General features: G+C 42.5%; 1 protein-coding gene across 7 annotated transcripts in view; it reads right to left on the bottom strand.

Annotated features, from left to right (window-relative positions):
* Positions 1–2852: 2852 nt before the first annotated feature.
* The window catches only part of megf11 (multiple EGF-like-domains 11), a 69623-nt gene continuing 45248 nt past the window's right edge, over positions 2853–27227 (bottom strand). For 2 of the 7 annotated variants that reach the window (XM_023277197.3, XM_023277196.3), the window contains 18 exons: positions 27066–27186; positions 26465–26601; positions 24112–24324; positions 23452–23626; positions 18803–18923; positions 17201–17364; positions 16959–17061; positions 14040–14186; positions 12513–12647; positions 10190–10318; positions 8712–8840; positions 8432–8560; positions 8098–8334; positions 7244–7413; positions 7082–7145; positions 5976–6017; positions 5090–5296; positions 2856–4833 (listed from right to left, as the gene is read on the bottom strand). In XM_023277197.3, the coding sequence (XP_023132965.1) occupies positions 4658–4833; positions 5090–5296; positions 5976–6017; positions 7082–7145; positions 7244–7413; positions 8098–8334; positions 8432–8560; positions 8712–8840; positions 10190–10318; positions 12513–12647; positions 14040–14186; positions 16959–17061; positions 17201–17364; positions 18803–18923; positions 23452–23626; positions 24112–24324; positions 26465–26601; positions 27066–27186 (2599 nt within the window). In that variant the 3' untranslated portion in view covers positions 2856–4657. Of the gene's footprint in view, positions 4834–5089; positions 5297–5975; positions 6018–7081; positions 7146–7243; positions 7414–8097; positions 8335–8431; positions 8561–8711; positions 8841–9471; positions 9601–10189; positions 10319–12512; positions 12648–14039; positions 14187–16958; positions 17062–17200; positions 17365–18802; positions 18924–23451; positions 23627–24111; positions 24325–26464; positions 26602–27065; positions 27187–27227 lie in introns of all 7 variants that reach the window. The other 5 variants (XM_023277193.3, XM_023277195.3, XM_023277191.3 and 2 more) reach the window with 5 other exon arrangements.

Genomic DNA, 27227 nt, shown 5'->3' on the forward strand with positions numbered 1-27227 from the left:
ATATATATGGTGGATATTACATTATCAATGCAATATAATTTTGCTTATACTATATGTTGTCCTTGTGTTTTGTCAGTTTAGATTTACATTGTGCCAAATATATTGAATCAGCTAAATATATAAATGTTTAAACATGAAACTGTGTTGTCAAACGTACATCTGTACAGACCAGTGCATTTGGAAATTAAAGAATAACTAAACACCTCATAAAAATCTTGGCTTTGTCGGCCTCCAGTGGTTTAATGTTTCAACTCGCTGCAATGATGTGAGCTCGAGGACCCTGTGGCTTCATTCCTATGGCAGGTTTCAACCACAGGATACAGTAAAACACTGCTGTTTCATCTGGTGTTCAGTTAGTTAATAAATTATGCAAAAGAAACTTTTCAATTGCTGCATACCACCTGCACAGTTTTTTTTCCCCAAAGTGCACCATTGTTGCCACTATAGACTATATGTCTTCTGTACTATATACTGTATAAATATACATGGCAACAAATGTTGTACATACTGAGGCCTGGTGCGCCGACCTATTCTCATGTTGCCATGGTGAGATCCTCTCTACCTGCCTTTTCTAGCCACCAGCAGGGCTTCTTGATGTTAGCTATGTCCTCTATCTGACATCGATACATCCCATGGAACGGTTTGGTCTGCCTGTGTATTTCCTTGAGTTCCTCATCACTCTGTCTTCTGCTGCCTGAGGCACTCTATGAGCAGGTCATCCCAGGGGCGATCTTCCTGACGTATTCGTGGCTGGGCCTTGTTTGATCTTGGATAGTGGCTCTGACATTCACTAATCCCTGTGCACCATCTGATTGTTACTCATAGAGCCTCAGCATGCTGGACTTCAGGTGGAAGCACAAGTGCACTGTAAAAAGTCTTCGTGTGTTGACATCAATCACATTCATGTCCTCCTGTGGAAAGCTTACTGTTCCAGATGAGTGTCTAATGGCTGGAAGGGGATTCATGGTAATGGCTTAGATCTTATTCCTACCACTGCCTTCTCAGCACCAGTCTTACTCTCTGGGTTTATTTGGTTGTGACTGACCTCCTTATATCCTCATCATTACTCTCATTGATCTGTAGGATACCCAGGTAATTGTAGCCGTTCTTTATATCTGCTATTCTGCCTTGTAGTAACTACACCCCTTCAGTTTTGATCATCTTTCTTCTCTTTCTTTCATCCTCTTGTCTTTCACCATCCAGCAACAGATATCCAGTCTGAATGACATCCTGATGTCCTCACTGTAGATCCTGGTGAGGTGGAAGAGAGCTAATGTCTTGTTTACTCCTGGTGTACAGCTTGATATCATTGGCTGATGGTGACTTCATTTCTGAATCCATATCAATATCCACTCATTGTAATGATCTGCTTGAGGATGATGACGGGGCCAGTGCACCACTTCGGTATTTGGCACATTTGATAATGACTTGTGCTGGAAGCCAACCTTGAAGATGTCTTGCAGCATTATTTTTGACAGTTGTATTGAGTTCTTGATAAAGCTGATCAGTGGCTCTATAGTCTTGTATATTGCCAAACACTAATATCAATGTGTGGCCCACTGAGTCGTAGGTTTTCTTGTAGTCAATCCAGGCAGTGTTCAGTCTATTGGTCCGTGTAGTCTTAGAGTCTTTGGTGACTTGTCTATCGACCAGTAGTGTTTTAGCCCTCTAGTACTGTTTGCAAAACTAATGTGTTTACTGAAATTGGCTGCTATAAACATGAAAGGAACTTCCATATTGTGGAGGGACAGGGTATTGGTAAATGTTTCAAGTGTCCGTCATTATCAGAATTGTCCTGTCATTGTTAGTCAGTCTTGGTGAATCCTGTTATTAGCATTTCAATCATTTGTACTGCCAGGTGATAATGGACCTCTCTTAGCTTCTTTAGCCACCAGGCTGCCATGAAATCCAATGTCTACCTTTGTGATGATAACTGGTTATTGTTACAGGAAGTTACTGTGGCAATGGTGTTGTGATGCCTTTCTCTTCCATGTGTTGTTGATGGGTCTGTCCTTGTGCTGCTGTTCCCTTGCAGCTGGGAATACACCCTGGAAGAGTCTTTGCAGAACACACTATTTATTCTCTTGGCCACCACTTCCCTGGTGTGTCTCTTCAGTCTAGCAGTTCACTAGACCAGAAGCTGTGCTGTGAGCTGTGTCTTTGTTCTGCAGTCTCAAGAGCCCACTTAGTGTCCCTCTGGGATTTCTTGCCAGAGGGCTTTCTTGATCTTAGCTTCCAACCTTCTCTATGGAGGGCACTCTCTGAATGCTGCATTTTTGATCCTAAGCCCAAGTATTTCAATAGATTACTGATGCAGCTGCACCCACAAAATCATTGGTTTTAGGGATGATGGTAGTGGGGATAGCCTCAGCTCAGTGGATGGAGCTGTCATGCCTTGCGGTGGGGTATCACTTGTTTCTTTAACACTGTTCTCCTGTGACAGTAGCTTTTATGTTCCACCACTGGATGACCAGCTGCTTCTAAATCATTGTGGATGTTCTGCTTATTCAGTGAGTACATACAGTGCATGAAACATCTCTCATTGGGCCTGTTGTTTAGTAGCATTCCATCAATTTAGTACTCTCAATCCTTGTCCATGTGTGTCTTGTTCAAGTAGCTCATTTCTCTTCAAGATTTCCAGGCCCTCCAACATTTGACGTTGTTAATTTTGTGCTGTGTCCCTCATGTGTAGCATTAATGGTCTAAACCTAATCTAGTGGATAAAACCACAGGCTGTACCATACCAGATTACACAGTAAGCCATCGTTGTATTTGCTTTGCACATTACATATTTAACATCGGAGCACTTTCAGAAAACATCTATTTGTGAATTTTGATGTTTTTATACAGAACATAATGTGTGGACATTCATTTCCACACCCAGAGACTCTGGGCAAAATTTTGACAATATGAAGACACTTAGGATTTGTAAAAACAAAGTCAACCAATATCATTTCTTCTTTGTTAGACTGGAATTGTTCATTATGTACATTCATCTTTTCCAGGATAAATCTGACTGAAACAGGTTTTGGATGGCAGAAGAAGTGTTTAATCTGAAACTTATGTACCAAAAACAACAACCAGCTTTGATATGACAGCAACTAGGAAAACCTTCCTCAGAGGACGAAGTCACATTAAGTATGATCCACTGTCACCAAACTGGTCAAAGATGGCATAATGTCCAGCACTAATGAAACGCTGTCTGTGCATCGATTGTCAACATGTTATTGCTTCTACAGAGGGTGAAATGGAATTCACATAGTGAATGAGTAAATTCAGTTCAATAAATAAAGAAGTTAATTAGCCTGATACGAACATAAAATATTTTAGAAATGGACTTTATACACATGGTTCCTTTTATAAATACTGCACAGGGTATTTGTGGGTCTTAAATTGGTCAGATGAAATCTTATTTTCAATTTACAATTTAACAGAGAGAGAGAGATAGAACATTTTAAGTGACTTCAAAAACAGTTCACAAAATGACACTGATAATCTCGCAAGAAGATAAATTGTGTGTTATCTACAACAGTGGGTATCCATTATCTGATCATGCTCATCTTTTTTTGATTCTAGAGTCACATTGATTAAAAAAACACCATCACTAATATCAATTAATAAATAATAAAGCAATTATCTTTATAAATACAAAACATATAAGGTCAAAGCAATCCCTTCTTAACACCCAGTATTGTAAAAATGTAAACTAAGACATTTGCAAGAAAAAAAGCTTTCACATAGAAAACAACACAAGATCAGATCACTTCATTAGAGTGGGGGAAAATCCAAACTTTATACTTACTGTATGTGTGTAACTCTCAGTAATGCAAGAAATGCATGAACACTGGTGACCTGAATACATGTCCAGACACACTGGGCCTCATGAACACTAAAATTTAAAGAAGCTCTTTAGTTACAAACAGGGATCACATTAGCATTATCTGTGTGATCATTACTGGATAACAGTGAATAAAGAACCATTACAATATTTTACTATGTACCCATGCTTTCTCAGACTTGGCCCACTTTCCATGTTTTGAATATTCTCTACTTTCTCCTCAGTTCTGCGTAGATGATCATAAGTACATCATGTCAGTTGTACTGTGATCTGCAGCTGCTGCACACAGTCAAAATCCAGAACCTCTGATGTCGTAAACCTTTTCCTGCTTTGACATGGTGACGGCTCCTTCTTGAGGGGAAAATCACCTCTGTTTAGGGGTATATTATGAACACTTGGCTGCTCTTGAATAGTAAACCTATATCATGGGCTAAAAATGAGCACGAGTATAGCTCTCTCCCTGTAAATAAACTGGCCACCCAACCCATGTATACTGCCCCTAAGCACTGTTTGGAACCACGACATTCCACTTCAGGAGGTCCATTAAGAGGCCAGGCAGCAGTTTGAGTGATCAGTTATATAAGAAAATAAAATGGGTGAATGGTCACTGTTGAGTGAGACACTCTTTCCTCCCCTCCCTCCTTCGGGGCTACAGAAAGAGTGCGAGTGAGAGCAGTGTCCGGAGGAGTTGCGGCTGTCCCTCCATCTCAACATCTCAGTATCTAATCAAACACACACGGAGACAAAGGGAGGGCCGTCGGTTGAAAGTTGGCTGAAAGTTGCCGGCACGCTGTCAGGGCCAGGCGGAGGGAGCGCCCTCTAGAGCAGGGAGCTGGGGCTTTCTGGGGGTGGCGGGGGTGTGTGTGTGGGGCTGTGGCGCATGGGCAGTATGTCATAGTGGTTGGGGATGTGGCTGCTGCGGGGAAGGTCATAGGGGCTCTGGGAGAAGCCGGTGGCCATTCCATTGGGTCCCTGCAGGACGCTCACCGTGGGCTCTGTGGTAGTTCGAGGGAAGAAGGGAAGGAAACAAAGTGGGAGAGGTGCATGAGAAACACGGAGGCTACAGAGCAGCAGGCACACACTGAAGGAAAAAAGAGAAAGGAGAGGCGCATGCAATAGAGAGGCAGCTCACATTTCCTCTTATCAAGGCTCACAAAGTCTGTACAGGCTCGCAGCGTGGGACTTGACCAGAGAGGCCACAAACTGTAGGACCCTGCTGAGCTCCAAACACCAGAGCAACAACGCACTCACCAACATCATAGACATTCCTGCTCGCACTGCCCAGGAGGGTGGCAGTGCCTCCAAAGGGCACTTCACGGTGGGAGGGGGATTTCATCTCCACATAGCTGTTCTCTGTGTGCTTGCAAGCCAGCCCTGGTGGGTCTCTAATGGTGGCGTATGGATTCTCACTATTCAGGGAGCAGGAGCTGTTGCTGCACATGGAGCCCTTGATGTAATCTACAGCAGCGGCAAGACAAGGACATGTTCAGTATCACTAAAGATGAAGCGATTGTCACTGACTTATAACAGCGGTGTTAACCTGGGCTCTGATATTAAACCAGTTAAATTTAAACGGATATCAGCGTGGCCCAGGGAACTCGTGGCCATGAGGAAGCTGAACTTCTTTTGTCTCTGGCAGGTGACTAATGGCGGTAGTAACCAGAGTACAAAGGGGAGAGAGTGGAAGCCTCATCTCATCCATAACAGTCTCATCAGTCTGATAAGAGGGCTCATTAGAGACCGCGGCAAAGCCCCTTCAGACCACTCTTCACACCCCTGGGTCCCTCACATTCACCACCAACTGCACAGTGTGGGAGACAAAATGACGTATCAGGCACTGAGCCATAGAGAGCAATTACTGCTGGAATAAAACCTCAGCCCACCATGATCTTGTCCAAAGTGCAGTGAGTTTCCACATAAATCAGGGAGAATATATGGATATGGGATTTTAGGTCAAAGAAATAGCAGTCTCAGGGGAGAGGAGAGCCCAATTGCGAAAATTGATACATTGGCTGTTAAGCATAAAAGGATTTAGTAAAAAATGTGGTGCTTTTGAAGCTTAACAGGATTCCACATGCAGAATATGTTTGCACACACATGCTACACACAGAAACTGTTATCGCAATTAACAATTTACCTTTTCTGATGCCCCTTTGTGTCTGTTCACCCTGCTGAACATCTGGAACAAATGTCAAAACATGAAAGTCATACATCACACATGCATTTTCCTGCTGTGTGCAAGTTGACAGGTAGTTTCTCATTAGGCTGCACTGTACTCTGTATGTTATTTATTTTTTGAAGGAAAACAAGCTTGTTGCAGGCTCTCACATTACCCCTGGGCTTCCAAGTTTACATCAGCTGTGGTCAAAAATGGGATATTTGCACAGCAACAAAATATCAAAGACAGAAAGAAAACAAAATATGTGATGAGTTGATATTAGTTGATTTCTCAAGAATCAGAGTACAATCAGAATAAGTCCTTTTTTGAATTGAAGGATTCACATGATGTTTCTCAGTAATGAGGCTATAATCAGTATTTACAGTCTCTTTCAGTTTGCACTACCACAAACCAACAGACTGTGAACATGATTTATGTGTTTAATATATAATCTTGACAACTCTTTAGCACCTTCTACTAACCTTTTCTAATACACTACACTGTAGCTGAAGGCAGATATAACAGCATTTTGTGGGTGCTTATTAAAGTACAGTATTTTATAACCAATTATAACTTCTGCTGTAGTATGAAGGCATAGATTTACATTGCTACAACTGAGTTCAAATCTAATAGTTGCCAGAAACACAAATAAACACCTCTAAAATGCTTAAATCTACAGTATAGTTGTGTGTTATAAGTGATTCCTTGAGTGCTAGTATGCTGTTTAAAATTCCCACAGTTAATTTTCTATAATTCACAGCCTAAGAGTGCAGTGTTTGACCCAATGTAAGCCATCATAGAAAAATGTGCCACTGGTGGAAGTGAAAGAGGACTAATGAGCTCACAGTGACCCCTATTCATCTTCACACCGCTGCTTTCTCTGTCCCACCCGCATATCTTATCAAAATCAGAGCAAAGGTTATATCTAACAAGAGACCCCTGGTTCATCTTCATTCACAGCAGGCGACCGCCAATAAAAGGTCTGCACTAATGACACGTGCGACTTTGACCCTCAATCGAAGGTTGTGGAAAGCCGAAATTCCACGTGTGTGTGGTGTTACATGATAAGAAAGAGGAGGACTGACCTAGGTCATTGAGGTTGCAGTAAGCTCTCCATTCAGAGCCATTTCTGCTCTTCAGGGTGCCCGACTGTGAAAAGGAAGAACACAATACGCTGTTGCTTTTGTACTATTGTTTGTTACTGGGAAATTAAATTTTGTTTGAGCACACATGGAGAACGGTCATACTTTGAGGGTCAGAGTGCCGTCCAGGTTGCTGGAAATGGTTGAGACGACATTACACTGAGCCACAGTGTGGTAACTGGGGTTGGAGAAACACTGGCCGCTGCTGCTGCTGCTGTTCTGGCTCTGGCTGATCTCTGGAGCGCTGGTCCTCATCGCAACAGTGCTGCCACACTCTGAGGGTTTACAGAGTGAGAGGTTCAAAAGTTAAATGGATGCGTTCGTGCTTGCAATAGTTTTTATCTACTGTTGTCATGCATGTTTACCCACAACGAATCACATTTAATTAAAACTATATAGATCAAAAGAATACAACAAAATTGAGTGCAATAGACAAAAATGTTGCATTTTTGCACATCTTAACCAAAACCCTAAAAAACAGAAACATTTGACAAATAGAAACACAATTGAAAAGTCCACAATTTAAGAACCAACTGCAACAAAAGTGAGTAAAGCCTGTGTAATTTCTACTGTCTTACTTGTTCAAATGCAGAGCCCAGGCTAGAACTGAACAAGCTGCAGCCTTCACAGTTTATTGTATAACACTGTTCATACAGTTAGTCTCACCTGAGAATTAGGTGTAGCTCACTTTTATTGCAGTGGATGCAGGTGTGCTCACTTTTGTTGCGTTGAGGTTATACTTTGGAGCCCATATTTTCAATCTAGTTTATCCTGTCTGTTTTCTTTCAGTTGTACATGAGTTAAAACAGCCTACGCTTCAGCTTGAAGTAATATATCTGTTGCATTGTGATGCAATTTTGAATTATTTAACATTTTAGTGGCATTGTGCTGTAATTAATGGATAAATGCACAGTTATTTAGTCAATGCAGGCAAACGTTCAGAGCGTAAAATATCTTACCAGACAGAGAATAGTCAGTGTTGGTGATGTGCATGGCCTGTGTGTAGGACACACTGGGCTGGATCTCATGGCCTTTGTCCCTCTGCCTCTGCCTGTACCACACAAAGAGACTTAGCATGGCCATGATGATGAGGAGGAGAAAGATGATGCCCATGACAGCCCCTGCAGACTGGCGCTCCGACCCTCTCGCCGGACTGATCTTAGTGTACGGGTTCAGCTCCTCCATCATCAGAGCTGCTACAGAGAAAACACACAAAGCATGTTGTTTAAACAACGCATCTGCGTTCAAGCGACAACACACCACAAAGCCTCCACTACCTCGGTCACCTCTCACCTTGATCACAACGGATGCCTTTATATCCAGGGCTGCAGTAGCATGTTCCAGTCACATAGTCACAGGTAGCATTGTTCAGGCACTCACACAGCTGCTGGCAGCCGTATCCAAATGTGCCAGCAGGACACTCTGCATGACAGAGAGCCACATTACTGCACCCATCAAAATTAAAGCACTTACAGAGTGGGAGCCAAAGTGTTTAGAGAACACACATCCATAACCACACTCATCCACAGGGTGTAATTTTGCTCAGAGTTAAAATGTGCTGGGCCTACTCAACTCTGCTCACAGCCCGTCCCAGTGAAGCCGGTTCGGCAAGCGCACTGGCCAGAGATGTGATCACAATCTGCGCCGTTTTGACAGCGACAGACTTCAGAGCAGTCTCTGCCGTAGAACCCTGAAGGACAGCCTGGAACGGAGATGTATAAAACGTTGTGGCGGGAGGGGTGGAGAAAACAAAGAGACGGGAAGACAATGTAAAGAGTCGAGGTCATATTCCAAGGGAACAGGAAAATCAATACAATTCAATGTCTCTGCTGCATACTCAATAAGGGACAATGTGAGTGAATGGAAAATGAAAGATTTCCTGCTTCAGCAGAAAATGCAGTTATGCTGTTAACATAACCTAGAGGTGGATAGAGGGAACAGGACAACTGGAAATAGTAAGAATCTATGTGAAGAAAAAAACAAAAACAGCTAAAATAAATGTATTTTTCAAACACAAAAACAAAAACAGTACAAACAATACTGAATAAACCCTTGAGGTTATAGATAATGGAATTCAGATTAGTGGACGGATGCTGATGATCTGCTCTATTTCTGGGTAAATGACTGGAATGCATTATGGGCAAAACAATGAAGTGACCATTAGTATCATTTTGATGTTGCTCTCTCTATAAAAACAGCAAATAAAAACTTAATATCATCCTATTACTCTGCAGTCTGTAAAAATGTATTGTTCCTCTCGTCATCTACTGCAGTTCTATTAGATTACCAGTAGATGACACTGTGTGTCTGTTAACTGGATGGGAGAAACTCACGCTGTGTGCAGTAGAGACCGGTCCAGCCGGGGCTGCACCTGCACTCCCCATCATAGGCACTGCACTGGGCTCCGTTGTGACAGTTACACGAGTTGAGACAATCAGGGCCCCAGTGCCCAGAGGGACAGGCTGCAGACGCCAGAGACACAGTCAAGCTCAGGTCACACACTCTCCCATACAGACTCCTACACATGCATACATGAAGCACATATGTCTGAGCAAATGTCTAGACAGCCTCTACACATTTATGCAATACATTACACCGTGTACTTTGTTGCAGAAACAAGCGTTTGATCATCACCCTCCACAAGTCCACGTTTTGTATTCCACGAGCAGGCGTGGGTGTCAGGGTGCATATCTATCGAGGATTATCTATTTGATCATAAGTTATTTTTACTTTAAGTAGTTAATGCAATTAAAAAAAACACACATCAATTTCCCTCGGCATGGCGGCTCCAAGTTCTGTTAATGATCTTTGGCCTACAGTGCTGTAAATCAAAGAGCATAATGTATTACAACAATCATTTAAGCAAGCTATGTGTTTTACATCAGCTGGGTGTGAGGGTAGTTCTTGGAGTGTGTCGGGTCATGAAAATGATTAATGCGTATGAAGGTAAGAGTGAGAGAGAAATTAGGAGTGGAGACAGACAATGAGAGGCGGGGGGGAAATATTGGAAAATGAGCAAATTGCACGCAGGATGAAGGAGAGAAGCCATACCCTGAGAGCAATCCTCTCCTATCCAGCCCGGGAAGCATTGGCAGGAGCCGTCAATGGGGTTGCAGGTGCCGTTGTTGGTGCAGAGGCAGATCTCAGCGCACGCTCTGCCATACCGGCCGCTCGGACACACTGCAAAACAGAAGAAACAACACATCACTTTACAAAACAACCTTGATACGTGTGTTATCACTTATATGAAAAGATTAGCAAAATCCATTAACATTATGACATCAGACTTGGGCAAATTACTGCGAGCACATTTATGCAAACAAACTCATTCTATGAAAGGTTGTATAAACAGATTCCTCTAATGGATGATATTGTTCAATTTGAGTGGACATGAAGTGATCTGTTTAGACAAAAGGAGGAGTCAATCACTGCCTCCAGTGGCACAACTGCCCTATTTCCACTCACTAGAGTGGAATGAGTGATGCACCACAGAATTAAAATAGACCATGTACACAGACCACTGTGTAAATTTTTTATGAAATTAATATTTCAATGCACTCCGGCACTCTTCAATAAAAGATATCATTTCCAATGAAACCTCCATTGTGTTTTCTTCGTTGAGCCAGGGGACAAATTGAACCAAGGTGTATCTAAGCATCAGGATCAGGGAGCTGCAGCGCCAGCAGATACATTAAAGGTCTCACATAAAGAGAATAGCCCAGCGTTGGAAATATCTGATAAGGTGGCTGGCTGTGAAAGAGATGGTGCTGCCTCATTTTCATGTGGGGTGATTTTAATGATTACATTTCAACTGGCTTTCCCCTCTTCTTCAGAGCTCTTTCAAGCTCCTTCAAGCAGGTTGTCATTAAGCCATGATGCTGGCTCCCCCATACTGCTGCTTCTGGGGATTGGAGCCTCGGCTCACCAGGAGAGCTTCATTAGGCTGGGACTTTGTGTTGGACAGAGGACAAGTGAGGATACCAGTGGGCTTCAGTAAGAAGAGAATGTGCATGTTGTCGGCCACCTTCGTCCCTCGTCGCCTAACGCCTGCTCATCAGTAATTATAGTCCAGACAAATTAGGACCGGCTCTCATTTTTGCTTCTTCCTCTTCTTTCAGCTATGCTATTAAACCTTTATTTATAAGACATTGCTCAAAGCCATGAAAGAGAATTTTAAAAATTCCTCATTGCCTTTCTGTAATTTATAAAAAATGGCAAATTATTAGAAGTAAAGAATCTACAGTACATTTTTATGTGGTGTCTTTTCACTACACAGTGATGGAGAGCAGATTTCTAATGCACTTTACGGCTAACGAGGGACTGCTGACAAGACAATAACGCTACCTTTGGTCGTACAAATAGTCACAAACATGAGCTAATGAGTTAATATTCAGCTGTGTACATTTAGTGCAAAAGATGGAGGTAAAACGCCAGAAAGTGTTGACATGAAAATTGACATTTTAACTTCATTCTCCTTATCAGTTTCTTATAATACACCTACAAAGCTTCAAGCTATACTCTTAAGAAAAACTCTCTTGTAACACATTTTTCACCACAGCGCATGACAATTAAACATATTATTTGTTGACATATGTTGTCTCAGAGAGAAACAGATCTGTGAAATTTACTCATGATTCTTAATCAAACACACCTCAGGCTACAACAGGGAATTTCAAGGAGGCAAGACAAAGACAGCAGAATAAACTCAGATGTTTTCTCACAACATTCTCATCAAGGTTTTCTTGTGTGATTAAAACATCCCCAATTAAGGCAATACACAACAGAAAGGTCGCCTTGAAATTAAATTTAACAAGAAGAACAGATGCGCATATCCGTTGTTTCTTTGTCTTTGTGTGTTCGTGAAAAGCAATTTACATGCAGCTCTCTTAGCAGAATTAAGCAGGCGGACAGCAACATCCACTTAATGTATTCTTTGTCTGAAAAGTGTGTCTCAGCAAATTTCAAGCTTCTGTTGAAGGTTGTTTTGTTTTTTTTTGGTATTGGGTGCACTGATAATAGACATTATTGAAAGTTTCAAGGCTGCCAGTGGGAGAGGCAGCAGGTCATGGGAAGTGTACAGATGTTCTCACCAAATACAGAGGGTTAAAAAAAGGGTATTAGAACCTATTTTTATGAGATATTGTCAGATTCAACGTATGATAACATTTAGCACTGTACTATTTCAACTTCAGTGATTCACAGATTTATTACTTCATCATTTCTGTATTTGTGTCAAGGCAAAACTGGAGAGCCTTTTCAAATATGAACTCTACTTAGAGTTTTCAAGCAGCTAAAAGTAAAACGTCACAGTGAATGAATTCTATAGTAAGGGAAACAGAAGCAAAATGCCAAAAGGACATAGAGGGCTACTTGCCTTGGTTGCACAGAGAACCAGAGAAGCCGGACAGGCACTCACAGTGGCCCGTGACATGATGGCAGGGCCCGGTGCTGTGGACACACTGGGGACACGACTGGCTGCAACGGTGGCCGTAGAACCCTGGAGAGCAGACTGGAGCCGGCAGAGCGTGTCAGCAGAGGGGGGAAATCAGCCGCCAGCGTTGGATGGAACAAGAGGTATATAATAATAAAACAAAGCATGACAAGAGCGATCAGGGGAGCAGAGAAAAATCAAGGCCGGAAGAATTAAAGCAGAAAAGACGAGGAGAGACAGCAAGGGGAGGGAGAAAGCAGAAAAGCCAGTCTTTATTGTAATCACTGCCATTTCATCTGCTCCCACAGATGGAACAGTAAAAGAGTTGAGAGAGAATCGAGAAAGTCTGTTTTATGTCAAGTCTTGAGAGCAGCTTGCCGATCTGGATATATCAGGAAGAACACGACTGTGTGTTAATAATGCATAGTTAATTGAAAGAATGAACCAATGGATATTTAAAGGGTGCCGTAAAGGTAATTATGTTCACAATTTATACCAAGACCATCAACTGTGTAACTGTGATAAGAGCCTGCAATTTATTTTGAAAACATATTTAATATTCAGTACTTCGAGAGCCTTAGGAATCTGTGTTATGTTCCTATTTTTTAAGCAGCGATTTCCATTCTAATATCACTATGCTCAGGGGACAATAAGGCATTTAAAAAACAGAAACCTTTTTAGGAACTGACAAAACAGCCTCAGTTATAGTTTGACAATCACACACTGTGGAGTTTTGATTTTATTTAAAGCACCAGGTGTGATACATTTTTATCAGCCTCTGGAGAATCATGTAATCCCTCAATTAAAATTTCGATGAGGGGAAAGAAAACAGCAGAAGTGCAGCTATGAGGTTTTCACCTGACGAGTAAATTATCTGAGTAAATATTGAATTTAGAGGAGTAATCATTTCCCCCCTCTCTCTATCTCTCAGACACACACAGCTGCTTAAGTCTCTCTCTTACATTCCACTCAAATTGATGTTTACAGGTTTGTGTCTGCGAGTTTCACTCCCAATCAGTGAGCTCATCACTTGAGAGCGGCTTCAGCCAGACCCCATTCAGAAACCAGAGCTGGCACTCCCAGTGAGCGTGCCCTCTGATGAGCCTTAGGCGAGGACTCTGAGTCTCCCACGGTGAGCTGGTTGTTAAGGACAGTGTAGAGCGGCGAGGGTGTGTGTGTGTGTGTGTGTGTGTGTGTGTATCTGTGTGTGTGTGTGTGTGTGTGTGTGTGTGTCTGGGGGGATGCCGTAGGGATGAAGACACCGTGATTAAGTGATAGCAGTGATGAAGGGTTTACACTCAAGCAGTTATGACCGACAGCTAAGTGCGTCTCCCCAGCTGGCTCACCCTTTAAGAATTCTTTAAAGATCACGTCAAGGTCAGCGCTGCGATGGAGTATCAGCGTCATTTAGTTGCTTCTGTAAAGTTTGTACATAGACAGGTTTGCTGTGAGAAAGAGAAGGAAGCTCACTTCTTTTGCAAGAGGTTCCTCTATATCCAGGTGCGCACACACATGTACCATCCTCTGGAGAGCAGGATCCTCCGTTCTGACAGGAGCAGCTGACTGAACAGTTGGGTCCCCAGAAGCCTTGTGGGCACACATTATCACAGTGGATTCCTGCAGGCACATTAGCACAACGAATATTCAGTGAATGCACGCTAAGAAGGCTAAAGACTGGTTTGCTGAAACTAAGTAGTGTAAAAACATATCATTTAATGACAGCTTTCACAATGCCTGATCTATGCAGGATTATTTATCAAGCATGGATACGCTATTGATTCTAGCCACAGTTTGGAGCTTGTTTTTCTTTTTCAGTTCAGCCCATCGTTCCTCCTCTGTTTTTCCTTTCCAGATGTATTTTATTTTTGATCTGACTGGGGCTCCCTGCCAGTGCACTGTGTTGATTAACAGGGTTGGGTCTCCAGAGAGGCCGAGCTTGTCTCCCATTCTCTTTCAGCAGAGCCGGGTTAGTGTGCAGAGCTGAAGGGAAGTACTCAGGCTACAAGCGCACAGTCTTGAAGTGTCACAGTGTGTTTTGCGCAACTAACAAACGCAAAACACTGCATCCATACAGGAATCGCAGCAGCACACCCGCTCGAGCACCACGTTTTCTCTCAGCCATAGCCATGCTTTCAAAAGAGTGGGATAAAAGGGGGAAAGTCACATGTACTGTATAACATACATACTCACAGGTTCATGAAATAGAACGCACTGCATGTCAATGCATGCATACACACTTAGATTCGCACACTCACACACATGCAAACTCTGTAACCTTTCAAGCACCAGCCCTTAGTTCGAAGCCTCATTTGAAATTTCCTTTGAATGAGAATATCTGAGAATGGTGTGGCCATTAAAGCAGCATTAGTGCAGTACCTTTGAATTAAACCTGGACTAAACTCTGGGGACTAATGTTATACAGTAACCGCGGCACCTTAGGGCTGCCACGGAGGAGTAAAGGAGAGGAAATGTTAGTGCTGATGAGGGGTGAGGGGAGAATGGTAGCAGTGATTTAGTCAGAAGCCAAGCCATGGACATCAAAAGAAGGGCAAGGCTTGTGCAAGTGTGTTTGAGGCTCTGCTAGGCCAGGCAGAAAAAAAACAGTGACTGCCTTTACTGTCAGAAAATGAATGCAGACAGAGCATCACATTTTTCAGTCTAATGGTGACAAACAGAGGGGCTTTGGATGCCTAGTGAGGGAGAAGAAGAAAGAGTGAGAGAAGCCAGAACTGAAGTCTCTTCAAAAGAGGCTTTTCACTGAGAAGTGCCAGAGGTCCCACTATCCAATTTGTACAGAGTGAGTCGAGTAAAGCAAACCTCTCTCTCCCTTTTTAACTCCCTCTCCCAGTGCATGTAAACACACACTCACATTACCTGCTCTATGACATGGACCAGCATGTCTTCAGAAATAAAAGGCAAAGTCCTATTTATCATGGACTAGCATGAAGCGGCTGCATCAAGTGTCTACTCAGAGCACTCTTTTAAATCTTTGTTGGCTGATGTCAGGCTTACGACAGTTCAGCAACAACCGTGTGGGTCACAGACAGCTTAGCCACTTACTGGCGCACACTCCTAGAGTCAAGCTTCTTGACAATTTACGCAAACCTCACGATAAAACCAACAGCAAGTTGACAGCGAAGTAGAGGGCCACACCAGCTCTGGATGTAGCGCGCTGTGACATGACAGTGTTTACGCAGGAAAAAAAATGGCTCGAAAGTGTCTGCAAATAGCCATTTTTTCCATCACTGACTTAGTCCTGAGACGAATCCCACAAGGTCCTCTCTCTAGGTGCTCCTTCCTTCAGAGAGCCCATTGCGAAGACACTAAGATTCAAGTATGTATGTATGTGTGTTTGTCCGACCCACTGGGCTGCATGCTGCCCCCAGCCCCGCACCCTGGTGACTCAATTAAGGCTGACAGATGGTCCCGACCTGTGCAGGATTCAGAGCATGAGAGGCCCGTTTTGCCAACGCCGTTCTAGCAGATAATAAAACCCACATTGTTTCCCAGAATAAATGCCCTAAGCTCAGGAGGCTGAATGGAGTGGGCTGCTGAGAGCTCACAGGCTTGACCTTTCCTGCTGAATCTTTTCCCTCCCTGACTGCACCTCTCTACCCAAGCTCAGAGACCAGGTCCTCAGCTAGCTCCCTGTATTTGACATTCAGATGCGACGCTTCATTTTTGAGCATAATGGTTCTCACCCTTGCTGTGACATTCACACTTTTCTACCTCCAGCTTTTTCCCCCTGTAAGCAAATGGTTTAAATGACAAGAAACAGAGTGGGCATATGTTCATGAAAAATGAAGTATTTGGATCTACAGAGAACTAGAATTCAAATGGAAAGCCTACGATGGCTGCTAAAGGGCGAAGCCTCTCATGAATAAAAATGGCAGTCAGATTTCATAATAACCTGGAAAATTAAATAATTAGCAGAAAACACAAGTAAAAAAATATCACAGGCTGTGCCTGCAAGTCTTCAGCGCATTCTGGCCCAATTATTTGATTTCGTCTCCAAATATGTATCTGATGAGTCACTTCAGTCGTTAATAATAATAACAGAAGCAATATAAGTATGATTGCATACCAGCATCCAGTGTGTCAGCCAAGATAATTAATTTAGAGCTCAGTTCTCAACATTTCTCATTTGACTATGCTACTGGCTCAGTGGCAAAATAAATTGAACATTTAATTAACAAAACACAGCTAACACAGCTCAGACATTCTGGAAACACAGTGTACAACACAAGCCGTGGATGCTCCAGCATATTTTCCTGTTTTGGTAAATCAGTGTGTCTAACCAGCAACCGATGTGTTTGATATAACAGCTATTAAATGCAGGTCATATCTCAGAGGTTAATTATAATCTCAGCTTGAAAAAGCAGCACTAACCTGTCCATCCAGGGTAGCAGCGACAGTAGCCGCTCACTGGATCGCAGCCGTCAGCATGGCTGCAGTCACAGCGCTCCCGACACTCCAGTCCGTAGGTGCCATCCTGATAATGGTAAAAAAAAAAACTCGCTGTTACACATTTGAAACCATACACCTGGGCAGAATGAGTCGTGACAAGTCGTACGGTGTTGAAGACCCCCAAGGATCTCTGCAGCACCGTCTCAGTTCAGTGACAGACTTACAGGGCAGGACTCGTCACAGTGCTCTCCCCTCCATCCTGGAGAACAAGTACAGGTGCCATCTATAGGGTCACATGCAGCTCCATTGCTACATAAGCATGTGTGATTACAGCCCAGACCCCACATACCGCTGGAGCAGAGGATGGAGCAGTCAACACCCTGCCAGCCTCGGGTGAGAAAGAACAGAAATACATCAAACTGTACACCTTCATGCAGGAAATGTTTTATAGACACAGTTACTTTATATTACAGTTACAATTTTCAAAAATTAACCCTGCAGGCTTCTAAAATGATTCAGAAGCTTGAATGTGAACCTTCACCATAAATCTGAATGTTCAGGATATACTTCAGGGGATGAGGGGGAAAAATAATTTCAGTTTCTATCCCTGCTAGTGACACAGCTCTACGGATGGCAATGTTGTCCTGTCAGTCGGCTGGTCCACCACTTTGGTCTGCACTGAAATAAGTAAATAACTACTGGATGCATTAATATGAAGTTTTGTACAGTTATTCAGGCTGAACAGAGGATGAATCCAACTGAATTTAGTGGTTTTCTGATTGTTTCTGTCATGCCACCGGGAGACTTTCAGATTTCAGTTTCCTGACAACTGGTAGACTGATAGGTTTTACATTTGTTACATTCATGTTGTCCTCACTTTGGTAACATCTTCATCTTTTCTGTAGGGGCCTACCAAGTCAAAGTCTTTAGTTATCCAGAGCTCAATACTCACTAGATGAAAATTTTGTACAGAATTCATTGTTTCCAGAAGATAGACACCATTAACAATTCCACTAGTGATACCTCAAGGTTAGCATTTGTGTTCCGGTGTAAAATTTCTCAAAAACTGTTTGGTTGGTTGGTACGTACATTCATGTTCCTCTAATGATGCATCATAAGAACCCTAGTGATCCCCTAACCTTTCCTCAAATGTCATCATTTCATCATAATATTGATTTGTTAAATACTTAAATGAACAAATGCCTGTAAAACGAGTGACATTTAAATCAGTTGTAGTTTGTTTTTAGTGCTATAGACAGAATAGATGTACAGTTTACACTCTAAATGAAGACGTGTTAGTAAGGCTGGCATTTTAAACTCAGGCACCCAGAGTGCTCCCTGTTTATCTTCCTTTTTTTTCTGAAATACATTTGACATCTTCATGGCCCTTCAAATAAAACAATCTGGGAAGGAAAATATGATTTTATGTGAGCTGTTCACACCTTGAGATGTGGAGTCTATAATACAAACCGGGTGGTTTAGATAACAATCACATAACACATTTATGGGTAAAACATCTGATGGCACAACATTTTCTCTCAGGAAAATAATTTATTTAAAATAATGTGGTGTATGATTCATTAAACTAAAAATTGGACAAAGAATAAATTAAGGGCAGGGATCATCTGGCAGCTGTGTGTGATACAGTATCCACAGGATAACAACCAGCAGCACAGAATGTGCAAACATTTAGTCCACAAGTACAGTATGTACTGTACATGTTCATCCATGTAAGAATCCAACTTGTCAGATCTTACAGTAAACAGCATATCTCATAATGTGGAGGACTGGCTCTGAACCTCTACCATGAGTCAGTTATTCTGTACCTTCCCTGCAGATGCAGGAGCCATCAACAGCAGAGCAGGATGCGTGATTATGGCAGGAGCAGGTGGACATACAGCTTGGTCCAAATAGACCAGGGGGACACACTGTAGCACAGTCCTCACCCTGTGGAACAAATAATGCAAAGTCATGAGGCAAAGACTCAGCATGGCAATAAATGCTGACTCTGGCAGACCAAAAATAGGAATAATATAGTCTGAACAGTTGCGGACAGAGAGACAAGGAAGGTTCACGGCACTTCTCCACAGCTGACTGAACTGTTTATTTAGACCAGTCATACTATATCTGTACACAGAAAGAAAGCAAAGCATCTGTAAAATTGAATGGACTTATGATAGTAACTGAAGTTCAAGCAGAGGACCACACTTGATCACCCCAAGCTATCGCTTCCTGGCTTCCAATTATGCACTCTATATATTCTGACAGTGCCTACTCCCAGCCAAGCTTTGCTTTTTGCAACCCTGCTTCACCCCATCTCTCAACTGCTCTCTGCATCTCTCTCTCTCCCTTTAGAGAAAGTCTCTTCCCGTTTCAGCAGAAAGACTGGCGGGACTCCAAAGCCCAGGAAACCAGACTTTTCACCCACCCTTCTGCAACCGAGCGATGACTAAATCTGCCCTTCTGTCTAACCATCTTGATGTCATTAATACAACCATTTCTGTTCTCAGCATTAGGCTGTGGTGCTTGTCTTGTGAAATGACTGGTGGAGGATGTTATCTATTAAACTGTATACTGCAAAAACTTAAACATCCTGAATTTTTAGAAAGTCTTTTTTCCCCAAGTGATGGCTGGTTCTGGATGTTTATTTGCAATTGACATGGGAGATATTGAGATTGTCAGGACTCATAAGCCATGCAAAATCAAAAATGTGTACAACGTCTGTGTGTTCAGATTGAGTTATGACTCAGAGAAAAAAGGAGTGTGATTTCTGAAGCAATGCGTCAGAATCCCTTCATCACCTCCTGCGTGTCTCAGGCACTAGCTGCACCTCCAACTGTTGACCGCGTTGCTTTGCAGTCCAAATAAGCAAACCGAACTCCAATAACTAGCTCTCTGTTGTTTTTAGAGCATGGTAGAATATCATTGCTTCTTTTTCTTAACCTCTGTGACGACACACAGCTCTTAATTTTAAAAACCTCTGATGAACTATAAATTAATTCTGTCGACACAAGTGAGACGGATCGTCCCGAGTGATTAAATTCCAGGATGGAGTGGCTTATTGCACACAACATGGGTTGGATCTGAAGTGTATAATGTTCAGCTCATAGTGAAGACATGGTGTGTTTCAGAGGACGCACACGATTTTGTACATCCTCATCAGGCAAACAGTGGGAGTTAGCAGTGGCAAGGATGACAGTCCATGGGGATTCGGCCAAAGGCAAACTAAGGAGAAAAAGGGGTAAAAAAAAACCCAAACAAATAAATTCCACAGTGAAGTAGATGGACAGGGATCCCAAAGGCATCTGTTGCCGACTCTCACTCTCGTGTTAATGAGAACCCCAACAGGAGATCGGCAGCCATGCTGGCGCAGCCTTTTAGTCCCTTAACATTGCATTAGAGTGAACTATCTGCTAAAGGACATGGAGCACTCCTTCTATGTCCTCTGCAGCCTGCTGTCATTAGAATTTCTCTGCTTTAAAGGCTGAGCACAGCCCACCTCCACTAGTCTCGTCCCTCCCTCAGCCGGAGATCACAGCCAATCTATGGGTTCCCACACCCTCCTTTTCAAACCCTGCCTTGAGTGGCAGGTGACACAATGATTTAGAGTTCCAATTAGAGGCCCAGAGGAGTCCTGAGTGGTTCTTGCTTCGCTCACCAGAGCGCTGGGGGACTGCTGGCTGCTCACTGCTCTCATTATCATTTTGAACTCAGTTTAAACAGGAGGCAGGAGGAGATGTGCCAGTGGACGCCAGGGGCAGAACACACATCTTAAAACATCTCTCCTCCCCGTACACCACATAAAAGTGGCTGTCTGTGAATGAAATTTTTATCAATCGGTTGCAATAACCTTTGTTCTGCTGAAAATGACAGCTTCAAGACTGCTAACAATAGCAGTTCAGTTACAGTTGTTAAGAGCGGAGAGAAGTTTGACCAGCCGAGGGGTTGGACAGGTGGGGATGGGAGGGGAGGAGGGGCTCGGTCCTTCTTCAGAGCACAGGCAATTTACTGGTGACTGGACTCATGGATAAAACGTCATGCAGCCACAAATGACCACATGGATTTTGCTGCATCCATGGCTGCATCGAATTCCACTTGGCTTCACCCTCGTGGTGCGGGGACCAGTGGTTGGTCTGTTCTCAAGAGTGGGAAGGCAGCTCTCTCATTAGTCGACTGATTCATATTCCTTCTGAGCTGGGAGGGATAGAAGTCTGTATGTGGAGAATCATTATTAATACACGGGCTGTCAGTTCATTGCACGAGAGCAGCAGGACCTTACATAACTACACAGCCAATGGAGGCAGAACCCAGACCTGAGCCGCTGAGAGGCAGCCAGGTCGTCCTTGGCCAAGGCACTAAATTCATTCCTATTAGTATCTTAATGTAATTGAAGTGCATTTTTTCTATAAAGCCACTAGCTGACACACCACTGATCAGGCTGGTATCCATTGAGACTAGATGCAAATGGCACCACTAATTACCAATCAGTCTCACTCCTTAACAGTTCATCTAACTGCTGGATGAGTGACTGCAGTTTAAAATTCATGCAGCACAACGGAAAATGAACCTCTGAACCTTCTGATGAGGCCAGAAAGCCCTGAGAGATAGGAAAATGATTTGTTTTGAACACCTACGAAGACAGACCGGAATCCATTTCTAATGCATTCACATTTCACATACAGCAGTATCAACAGAATATGTAAAAACTCTCGACGTGGAGGACAAATGTTACTGAGTGTACATGCTGAAGATTGCAAGGGACAATGCCTGAATAGGTAACATGTAATCACTTTGTCCCAGTCAAAAAGAGCATGTCCAATTACTAGGGCTAAATCAAGCGTGCAGGTGCTCAGTCTGCTCCAGCACTTTGCTTGGTTTGCCCCCCGATGGGACTCCAGAACAAAGATGCAGCGGGGAGGCTTAGTCTTATCAGCTCTCCCTCAGGGAAGTGACTTCACCAGCAATCACTGCCTCAACGTCATTATCAAGCACATTTTAAAAGATCCACTTGATAATAATCACGTACTGCGCATGTGACACACTTGCAAGTAGCAGCCATTCAGCTCTGCCTTCTAACAAAGTGTCTGCGTTGTTTGCACGGCAGCAGCTTTGTTAAAGGTACAAAAAAACTACCATCAGCTCCCCCCCTCCACCCCCTTCCCTCTTCCCCTTCCACACACACAAACACACCAATCCTCCATACGAGGTGTGTCTGTTCCCATCTGACTGCCTCCTTTCCTATCCAGCTCCTGCCCTCTAGGTCTGTTTAATGGATCTGGCAGCCCTTCCCAGCAGCCGCTGAAGAGAACAGGTGGAGCAAATTAAGACACAGTCTGCGGCCCCGCTCGGTAGCTCAATTCACCACAGTGGCCCGCTGTAAGACACAGGCAATTTCCACTGAAATGTAATGTTGGCAGAAATGTACCCTCTCGGTCTCTGTTGCTCTGTAACTTCAGATTGCAAGACAAGGAATACAATGGGAAAACTGATTGAAGTTACCCAACTAATTTGACAGTTGTAAAAGGGGACAATACAGCTGCACAAAAACGACTATAACAGAAACATATATAGGTCAAAGATTCAATTTTCTCCCAACCGGTGCAGGGATACTGCTCTAAGCTCGCTCTCTGCTTGTCTCTCTGATGCTACAAGTCAAGATGTATTTGTAAAACACACACAGCTGATTATTAATGTCTGAACAGGGCTGCACCAGACAATGAATCATTTAGAGGGAATTTCTTGGGGTGCTATAGAGCACATCAATAATAAGACAATAATAAAATGTCTCACCTTGTTCTTGACGGCCTGAGTACAAAAAGCTTCTAAAGTAAAACTGGGACCGCTTCCAAAACATTATGACCACAATGACACAAACATTTTACAACAGCCACAAATAACGTGAATTATAAATCGTGGCAGCAACCTTCACAACTAAGGCTAAGACAGTAGACAGATGAAGTAAGTCACAGCATGTGGCATGAGACATCGTTACTCATATATAATAATAAGTAGAAGCAGAGATTCCCTTAAATATTGCACAGATAACAATGAATATTAACCTATGATTGTTTTATGAGAAGTTTATGTGACTAATAGCAGTTGACGCTATTAACAGCAGCTTTTAAAATAAAATAAAAATGTAAGTGCTAACATATTAAATAACTTTAACTGCAAAGTCACAAATATTTTAAAGATTGACGCTAAGGACTGATTTTAATGTACTTTAAATGCCTTTCTGCATGTGTTTCGGTGCATTTGAAGCACTCCTCTTTCTCCTTTATTCGCTGTTTTTCCTCGGGTAAATGTTGACTTGTATAACGTCTTGGAATTTTTAACTCATGAGACCAAGTAAAGATCAAATCAAAAGTAAAATCTACAGCATTTTAACATATGAATTCTTAACCTCCAGTAAAATATTTCCAAGGTAGGGGCCACCAATTTGAATGCAATTAAAGTGAGGGAACATGATACTCACCATGAACCCAGGGGCACAAATACAGGCGCCTGTGACAGGATGACAGTCAGCTCCGTTGGCACAGCTGCAAGACAGCATGCATCCCTCTCCGTAGTATCCAGGCGGGCAGCTCTCATTACAGTAAAGCCCTGTCCATCCGGCCGAGCAGGTGCATTCGCCAGAAAGCGGATGGCAGCTACAACGTAATGAGAGAGAAATATGGGACAACAACAGGAAGAAAAAGAGAGAGGTGAAGTTTCAGCACTGAAAGTATCAACACTTCATTCCTGAGCAGAATCAAAGCGTGAAGTCTGCGCCAACAGCAATTCATCCATCTATGTGTCTACATGCTTGTTTCAGATAGATGAGGTGTCCCTTTTCTCCTTCGTTCTGTAATGACTTCTATGGCCGATGCCCAACTCCTGCCGGAATCAGAGCATTAACATTGCATTAACTATGAACGCCGCTGAGAAATTATGAATGAAGCAAAGGTCGCGATTAAAAGCTAACTGGATGACATGGCTAAGAGGTGCCCAGACTTCAGAATGAGCACCAGCTTAGAGCTAAGATGAGCCGAAACTGAGTTGCAGAAGTCTTTATTTATATGAAGCTACAGGGGCTTTGCTTCAGGGCTTGGTGGGAGTGAGGCTATGGGTGGCCCTGCGCTGATGTCTCACTTACCTCACGGTGTTGGTGACATTACAGGGGCAGTACTTGTCACAGATGAGACCGTACAGGCCGGGGGGACAGAATCTCTCTTGGCAATTAGGGCCTTTAAAGCCTGTTTCACACAGGCAGGCTCCATTGATATGATGACACTTGGCTCCATTCTGACACTCACACCTCTGGTTACATTGCGGACCATAGGTGCCCACGGGACAGTCCTCCTGACATCTGGAGGGAATTTACAGAGCAGTGACACTGTCTTTTAAATTGGTGCTCAAAAAATGTCAAGTACATTGGAGAAAAAAATAACTGAGTGAAGACTGGTAACTTGAAATTCATGTGTTGCAAAGGTTGAAGCAGTTCTGTAAATTTGATACTAATACCTGCAATAATGAATTAGTTGGCTGAAAGAAAAGCTATCTTGATAACTGGCTGTTTATATCGTTATTAGGTGAAAAATCTCAAACTTTCTTTGGTCCCAGCGTTTTAAATTTGCTCATTTGTCTGTTCGTGACACAGATGGAACATCTTTAGATTTTAAACCACTTAAACGAGTCATTTGAAAACATCCCCTTCAGCTTTGGGAAACTGTGACAAGCATTTTTCATGAAATGCAAATTCATCAATTATGTAAATGACGAATGTTTCAAGAATGACAATACCACTAGCAGCACTATCAAAAAACCCTACAAATGGTATTTGGTTCATGCACATTAAAAAGTCTATTTTACAGTGTTTATGGCGATATTGTCAGTAAGTATTTCTACAACTGCTCTAACCTCTGCAAAGAATTTTGAAAAGAAATTACAGGTCACTTTCCTTTAACCTCTCTATTTAGCATTTAAAAGCAGAAAATTAAAGCTATTATGCAACTATAAGCAGATGTAAGTGAGTTTTTACTAACAGATAGTATTTTCCAGTAATTCTAACTTCGCCTATGAAGCTAACGTTTCTATTATTACAGCTGGGTTTTACTATACTGTCATTCATCTATTTATGCGCTTGGTGCTACTTACTATGCACAGCTTACATGCATCCACAGCAGGAGTTATAGTACAGTATAGTATAACATTTCTGAAGTGCATTTTTCTAAAATGTGTGCTTTAATACTGAAAATGATTTTTGCACAATGTGAAGTTTGTGTAAGTATTTAAAAACAGTGGCCATTTTATAATGTAATAAAACTTCAATAAACTGTACTTTAGCTGCAGTTCTAGTACAGTAAAGTAACTATTTATTATTAATGTTGTTTGCAAATTTTACAGTTTAAATAGCAAATATTTACTTTGAAAATATCTTTACAAGTCCAAGACCAGCAACAAGTTCATGTCAGGGTGTCTCCCTGCTGTGAGTTGTATCTCTGTAGGGGTCAGACAAGACTTATTAATCGTCATCAACTATAGAAATTAAAATTTCTAAAGGGTTTCTCTATATGAAGCACTAAAGTGGATCAGAAAATGGATTTTTTTTCTTCGCTTAAATATACTGACTTAACTATGCAATCCGGGTGGAGAATATGTCTCAAGAGTCCAACAAAGCTATTACAAATAGCTCAATTACATTATAAAATGGTCCAGTTATGTTTCATGTTTAAATTACCCCAGCTTTAGTTTTATCAAGGGACAATGGTATTATTATACGAGACAGGAGAGGGTGAGGGCTAGCACAATCTCAGATTATTCCTGGCAGGTTAATTCACCTGCCACTGACAAAATGAATGAGGGCAATTTTGCAAAATAATAAAGTAAAGGAAAGGTCTTGTAAAGGAAGTGTTTCCATCCAAGAGACAATTGCTTTAGCTGAACTAATAAACCCGGGGTGCTCTGGGCTGCTCTGGCAGGCATGGGGAGCTAAAAAGATCTGTGGATTTCAATGAGACCTTAATATAAGCCCATTACTTATAATTAATGAGCAGAATCCAAACAGCATGTAGCCCATGGTGAGATCAATGGACAGGCTGGGAGTGGATGAGGATGAAGGCAGAAGACATGAAACCTTGCTGGCCAGCATGAAGTACAAGATTAATTAAACATGAACACCCCTATTAAAAGCTTCCAATCCACCTTCAAATGGACTAATGGGCATTTATAAATGCTTCTTTCTCTTGAGCGTGAGATTATTCTAGCTTTTCCTTTATCTTTTAAAAGAACAGCCAGGTTTGTTCCTCATTTAGAAGTCAACAAAGAGAATAGGTCAATGAGTGACTGTTTAATGTGTAACGGCATGAAACCATCCTTTTGCATTAAATACTAATATCAATAAATCATGCCATTGTCTGACCTATTTTCAAAGTAGGAGTACAAAAGTTTGCACAGAGTACTTCACAGACGGCTTTTTGTGCATGGTAATTGGACGCTCAGCTGCGTACCTGCGTCCACTGAAGCCAGCTGCACATTGGCACTGCCCCGTGATGTGGTCGCACAGTCCGCCATTACGACAGGAACAGTCCTTGCTGCAGTTGATGCCGTACTTGCCAAGAGGGCAGGGCTGGGCACAAACTGAACCCTTTGAAAAGCAGCCAACAAAGCACCATATGAGACACATCGCTCACAACTAAATCTCACCAGAACTTTAGTGTCTGAGACTAAACTCTTTAACTTTACAATTCAGACCTACTAATTCATGGTTCTCTATGTGTTCTCAGCAGATATGATATTCAAGATATTCAAGACATTCATAACACAATTAAAAACAATATGTGTTATACAGAGGTTTGACACATTGTCCACAGTAACCTCAACTTAAGCAAAGGTTATTTACATATTGAAAAGCGGTCAACCATCCCACATAGAGAATCCCACGTTCTCCTTTAAAGTTTTACGTTCTCAACATGTCATTCTCTGCTGTAAAACTACATTAGAGACCTAAACACAGATTTTTTTTTTTTTTGTGGGAACACCAATGACGTTCAACCATTTTCTTCCCTCAGGCCTTTCTTCCATCCTTGCTGTTTTGCTTGTGTGACCTACCGTCCACCCAGCAGGGCAGGAACAATCTCCAGTGATGTGGTGACACGTTCCTCCATTCTGACAGGGGCAGCGCTGTTCACACTGAGGCCCGTGACTACCGGAGGGGCATCGCTCTCCACAGCTGTCAAGAGTCAAAAGTCTCACACTTATAACCCGTGTTTG

The sequence above is a fragment of the Amphiprion ocellaris genome, chromosome 3 (genome assembly GCF_022539595.1).
Source record: "Amphiprion ocellaris isolate individual 3 ecotype Okinawa chromosome 3, ASM2253959v1, whole genome shotgun sequence".
NCBI classification, from domain to species: Eukaryota; Metazoa; Chordata; class Actinopteri; family Pomacentridae; genus Amphiprion; species Amphiprion ocellaris.